The sequence below is a fragment of the Elephantulus edwardii genome, unplaced genomic scaffold (genome assembly GCF_000299155.1).
Source record: "Elephantulus edwardii isolate Elephantulus edwardi_28Jun2011 unplaced genomic scaffold, EleEdw1.0 scaffold00047, whole genome shotgun sequence".
In the NCBI taxonomy this organism is placed as follows: domain Eukaryota; kingdom Metazoa; phylum Chordata; class Mammalia; order Macroscelidea; family Macroscelididae; genus Elephantulus; species Elephantulus edwardii.
The window spans coordinates 5,973,328-5,979,945 of record NW_006399797.1 but is presented as its reverse complement, the minus strand read 5'-3'; the positions used below and the strand labels follow the sequence as shown (position 1 = coordinate 5,979,945).

General features: G+C 35.4%; 1 protein-coding gene across 4 annotated transcripts in view; it reads right to left on the bottom strand.

Annotated features, from left to right (window-relative positions):
* Nucleotides 1-1,071: 1,071 nt before the first annotated feature.
* MON2 (MON2 homolog (S. cerevisiae)) overlaps nt 1,072-6,618 on the bottom strand; it is a 189,823-nt gene continuing 184,276 nt past the window's right edge. For 2 of the 4 annotated variants that reach the window (XM_006886042.1, XM_006886043.1), the window contains exon 34: nt 1,072-3,219. In XM_006886042.1, coding sequence (XP_006886104.1) covers nt 3,056-3,219 — 164 coding nt within the window. In that variant the 3' untranslated portion in view covers nt 1,072-3,055. The remainder of the gene's footprint in view (nt 3,220-6,618) is intronic. The other 2 variants (XM_006886040.1, XM_006886041.1) reach the window with 2 other exon arrangements.

Below are 6,618 nucleotides of genomic sequence, written 5' to 3'. Positions count from 1 at the left end.
CCATGGTGGTCAGGTTTCAGTTGAGTTACCAGGTTAAAAAAGACTAGGAAGAAAGGCTTGGCTATCTACTTCTGAAAATTAGCCACTGAAAACTTTGTGGATCACAACATGCTACAGGGTTGAAAGATGAGCCTCATTGGTTGGAAGGCACTCAGAGTACACAGGGCCATTATCAATAACTTGAGCATAACAATGACTGTTAAGATGATATAAGAGTTAGCAATGGCTCATTCTATTGTAAATGCAGTCACTCTGAGTTGGAGCTTACTTGAAGGTGCCAACTGTTAAGAAATACAAAATACATTGTTAAAATTGCCCTGTCCTTTTCTTTCTTGTCAGTGGTAGCATTACAGGAAACAAAAATGTAAATCATGCAAGTTGAAAATTTGTTTCCTTTATAATAAAGAAAAAATTAGAAGTTTATTAATCATCCAATCATCAGCATATGCCTTATTGTCCAACAATGTGTCTACTATCAGTGACAAAAATTCATTATCTGAGGCCTAAAGCCCATGGTGTTTATAATTTGCTTCATACAGCATGTTATTACTATTTGCAGGTCTAGTCACAGACTCTACTGTAAAATTATCTTAGCTATGAGAGCTCCTTTTTGATTATCCTTTCAGTTAGTAATCTCACACAGTCCAGTTCTTCCAGTCACAGAAGACTCAATTCATTCTGATGACAAGTTTTAACCTCCCAGGGATCAGGATATTTTAGACAATGCAGCCTAGAGGAATGCTTAACTCTGAGGAATGAATTGCTAACAGTGGAGCCTGAGAGTAGGAGGAGAAAGGGGCAATTCTGGGAGGAAAACCCTGACAAATTATACCACCTAGGGGGCATCCCACTTTGCTTGTTAGGAAGACTGTCACTGATTACCCTATTATATCGTCTTAACACATACACTGCATTTATACATCTTGAGCTGTAGAGCACAATCTTCGTATTGAAAGATAATATTAGCTCAAAGTATGTAATTTATATAAATTAATGTTGCATATATAAATTTACTTTAAAAATAAATAAATAAATATATGCATATATATGTATGTGGAGATACACACACACACAGCTGACTCATATTTAAATGTCCCTGAAGAATTATTTGGATTGCAACTGATTTGTCACTTACATGTCAAGAACAGACATTTTCATTTCGTGTAAATTCATGGTAGTACTTTAAAAATGTTACTGAACACTATCTTGGTTTTTCTATTTCAATATTTATCAGTGATACATAGATTCCTCTAACATCAATTTAACATATCCAAAGTCAGAGAGAAACTAAATACACAGATTTAAAGTCTGGTTTTTTTAAAAAAACAACTTCCCTTAAGGAAAATGTTGATGGGACACTCACGGAATGCCATGTTGTACCTTAATTTTAAGAGAAATTATGAAATAGAAATTCCTTTATCTAATGGTGAGTAAAAGATATTACCACGCCTACAGATAACAGTGCAAATATTTACATAACTGAAACAGTCTCAAAATTTTATCTGATTCATAAATCATTCTATAATCTCCCTGTAGCTTTAAGACTATTCTTAAAGAGTCTGAATTTTATTAAAACAAAGGTTTTCCATCACTCTAGTGAGACAATTAGGATTTCTTATGAATAATCATTGTTTTAAATATCTTTGTGTCTTCATGTAAATTACTATGAAAATTTGAGTCAGAAGAAAAATACTGTTAATACCATAATCCATTAAATAGAAAATACAGTGAGTTAGGTCAAAATGAGGCTGGTTGTTATTTTTTTTTTTTAAGAAACAATTCAATGTACTCAAGAGCACTTTTCTCCTTCACTGGAATAGAGAGTGAAATAAAATTAGCATTTTACTCCATGACAGAAAGTTTACTAGACTTCTAAATGCTTGACTATCTCAAAAAATACATTTTTCATTATAATACACACACATTTATACTTGTGGATCAGTATAATTATTTTTCTTTTTGAAAAGACATTACAAAATAAAGCAGTGAAGATAACTGAAATAAATAAAATTTTACAGGCAAAATTTTAGGGAATTTGAAATCATCTTGCCTGGGTCCTAATTCAAAGACAGTGGCATATGTTATTGTTAGTCAGGGGAAAATATCAGTAGAAATACAAAATATGAAAAGTCTTTAAAATTCAGACAGCAAATATAAAAACAGACAGACTTAGTGAAAGCTGGAAGAGATATTTCAGGAACTGAGGTATGATGGAGTCATAGTGCTACAATACATCTTAGTGTATTACAACAATAACCTATACTTCAAAGTTGCAAAATCAGCAAATCATAAACTATTTGCTGCTGTGTTCACATGACTTTCTGGTCAGATGTTTAATGGTCACTGATAAATACATTCAAAATAAGTATGAAGCTAACTGCATGATCATATGGTGAGCATATCTGCTACTTAAGAAGGCGGCAAATTATAAGTGAAAATGTAAGCAAACAATTCTGTATTAATAATAAATACAGCTTCAAGCATTTAACATTATCAATATTTTAAAAATTTAAATAATAAATGCAACTATTTTATACAGAACTGTACCATTTATTATACACACAAGTATATCTGTTCCCTTTGTTTACAAAGGCTGGTTACAGATAATATGGAATGTTACAGTACCATCTTGCATAAAATTTTAGTACAATTTTGTACTTGAAAAAGGGTGCAAAAACACCAGCCTAATAAATCTCACTGAATTGAAATAGCGTTCTTCTTAAAAAGTACATAATTAACACATAAACCACAAACTGTACATAAGTTCACTTTTAAATCACCAACTGAAAATATGGTAGCAGGTATAATGTGGCATTAACTATGCCTTCTATCAGTTTAACTTATTAAAGACCCACACTGGTACTCATTCAGCAACCTCTGTTGATGTGCAAGCTTGAAACATGAATTACCAGACTCAGGTAAGTACAATTTAAAGGAGACCAACAACAGCTGCCAAGAATTGTGTGTAGTAGGAAATGTCCTTCTCTTAAGAGACTCACTTAGGAGCAAACATTGCTTTATGTTATCTCTCTTCTTTTAAATATATTGAAGCTGGTCAAGATTCTCCATTTTGAACTTTGGATGCTGGTGGTTGCATGAAATCCTTAAAGGGAACTAGGGCCTCTTTAAGTGCAGAGCAGACTTCTGAAGATGAGCAGGTGATGCATTCCACTAATGTTGGATACAAGGCAATGACTTGTGCCCAGGTATTTCCATCAACTGTAATAGAAAAAGCAAAGTCTCAAGAAATTAAGACATTATGAATGTGAACACAGTCTTTCAAGTGTTATGCAAAGAAAAAAATCATCAAAATGAAATTCTACAAACTTGTATCTTTTCTTTTTAAATCTTTGGACATGTTCTAAAAGAAAAATATTATAAAAAAATATAAATTACAACAAGGTATGGGAGAAAACACGTGGTCAACAAGCGGAGCCATTTGTATTAGGACATTTGGTAAAGTACATTTTCGGTGACATATCACTGTGTGAAGGCATCCTTGGTTGGTTCAAACAGCTAGTACACTTGGCTGCTCATCAAGAGGCTGGAGGTTTCAATCTCTCCAGAGACACCTTGGAAGATGGGCCTGATGCTCTACTTCTGAAACCCCAGCCACTGAAAACCTTATGGAGCACAATTCTACTTCGACTCTTAGAAGTCAGAATACACTTGACAGCAACTGGTTTTCCCTTTGTGAAAATTGAGAAAAAAAATAACACTATCAACACATACTTCTTCCATTTTCAACATCATTTGCCAGAGATGTACTACAAACAGAAAACATTTTTGTCCAACTGTCAACTAAAAATATAATTATCTTAAATGACTGTCCCTAGTGATGCTGTTGATACTGATTTTAATGTCAGATGCCAACACACATTCTACTCTTGTAGTGTTTGCTAATCTCTAGTGTATCTTGCTAGCTATCAATGGGGAGGTGCCATGTCTATCTTCCCCACTAACTAGTACACTGGAATCCTGTTTATTGAGGGGACAAAAACATTACACTCTAATTTGTAATTTTCTTATACTCTAAGACAGCACAATGAATTTCTATTTTCCTATATGTGTCGAGTGAATGCTTGATATCCAATAAAACCTTCTGATAGATTTTTCTTAGTTGTAAGTACAGTGTACTTTTTGGAACAAGTTTCAGATTGGAAAGGCACTGCAGTATAAAAGAAGAAATACTATAACATGAGGAAGGAGTTTTAGCGCTATTGTTTACTGTGTGCCAACTGCCTGATTTAATGAGTGTTAACAGATAAAAAGTCGTTCTGAAATAAAGCAGTGTGGGTGTCTCAGATCAAGGCATTTATTTTTATTGTTGTTGTTTTTTCCCCAGCATCTTCCACTGTAATATAAGAGTGACTTTCTCAAGTTAGTGTTTAAGTTCTTTCTTAGAAAAAAATGTGCAGGTAAAGAGTTATGCTGCCAATCCAAGGCAGGCAGGTTGAAACTACCAGCTGCTCTAAGGGAGAGAAAGATGGGCAATTTCTTCCCATGTGACTTATAGCTTCTGAAAACCCACTGGAGGGTCAGCTGTGACTTGGTTTTTGACCTGATGGCATATAACAATAAGAAGTTTGAAAACTATCACAAAAATTCTCTCTCCTTTTAAGAATTCATAATCACATGAATTAGAGGGATGTAATTTTTAAAAATTACATTTTGCAGTTTTCAAAGTTAATCTTGAGATTTTTATTGAATATCTACTGATATCTCATTATAATTAATGTTCATTAACATTGCTATTGCTGTTGATTGCCTTCAAATCAAGCATGACTCATAGCGACCCTATCAACAAAAGGCAGAGAGGGTAAAACAGATGAATGGGACCTTCTAAGAATCAAATCCCTATGCATATCCAAAACTTCTTCAACAGGGAAAAAAGGGAAGCCAAAGACTGGGAAAAAATACTTGGCAATGACATGTATGATAAGAGCTTTTGCCCAACTTTGCTGGACCACTGACAGGAGAGCCGTAACTGGCAGGACTGGTCTAAGGCTGTGAGGCTCAAGGCTGAGGTGCTTGAAAGCACATTTTGGGAGCTGTCCTGAGTGCTTGTATTCTGTTACTAACCTAAATTACAGCCTTTTGACTTCCCTAATATGGTTCTCTGTGGTCTGTGAGCCGTCACAACAGATTCTGGACCCAGAAGGTTGGTGTTCAAAGGAGCAGAAACAGGTGTGGGAGAGTAGGGAACTTGTCTGACATCATGGGAATTGGTTTTGTGATGTGGGTGCTATTACTGGGGGCAGTTCCCCTTTGTGGCGTTGGTCATCCCCACACAAGCTTTGCCGTTTTTACAAGCTGGTTTAGGAAACACTGGTCACTTATTAGACTACCAATCAATTTGTAGGCATATAGTTATTTTCTGTATTTTCCCTTCATACTTGTAAAAAAAATTAGGCATAATTAAGAATTGAAAAATTTTAGTTGCTGTTTTTTCCCTCCTTTGTATAGGCACTCTGAAATTGCTGAACTTGACACAAATAAAGAAATCTTGTCATACAAAAAACTCAATTTTTGTTTATTTACTCATATGTATTCAGTGCTTAGCAGAATGCTTTCTATAAATATTTGTGGGAGGGAGGGAACAAATCAAGGACAGAGACAGGATGTGCTCCCAACTCTTTTCCTCCCCCTTCCTCCCACCAACAGGAGATGAAAAAGCTTTCAGTTAAGAGAAGAAAATTAAGGTAAAGTTCCATTCTTCCTCTTGGTTATTTGGAGGACTGGTGTGGGCTGGTAAGGCTATGAAGAACCAAGCAAAGTCTCAGAAGGCCCAGGAAAAGAAGTGACAGTTTCTTAAGTAAGACTCTGCCCTGGGTTTAGAGGTAAAGAAGATTCTTACACTGGAAGGTTATTAGGGAAAGAGTACTGAGAGAAATTTTGAGTAAAGTCTTGAGTCAGAAATAAACAACCTACCCTTGCACTGTACCTCCTGGCTAAAATTTCCCTTTAAAGCCAAATATAGTGGTAAACAAGAGAGGTGAAGAAAGAATAACCTTTAATAATGTGAAGGAAAGACAGCTTCCAACAAAAAGCAAAATGCTCAGAAACTGAAATTTGAATTGTGACAAATATTGTGAGTAAAATTCACTTTTAATTAAAACACTGCCTAATTCTATATTGCTGGGGAAAATGAGAGCTACCAATTTGGAAAATAAAGACTCTGAGCTTCTTTCAGAAGAAAGCTCCAGAACAGTAATAAAAATAATAAAATTTAGGGAGCTCTGATGGCCTACTGGCAAGAAGCTGCACTGTAACCCAAAGGCATGCGGGTTCAATCCACCAGATACTCCATGGAGAAGAAGGCACAATCTCCTCCTGTGTTAGTCAGATCTGACACAAGGTACACAACAAGAAAAAAGGAAGAAAAAAAAAGTTGGATATATCTCTGAGAAGAATGGGAATCCCAGAACACTTGATCGTGCTAATACGAAATTTATACTTGAACCAAGAGGCAGTCATCAGAACAGAGCAAAGAAACACGGCATGGTTCAAAATTGGGAAGGGAGTATGCCAGGGATGTGTCCTGTCTCCATACCTTTTCAACCTGTATGCAGAACAGATTATCCAGGAGGCTGGGCTCTATGAGGAGAAATGTGGCAT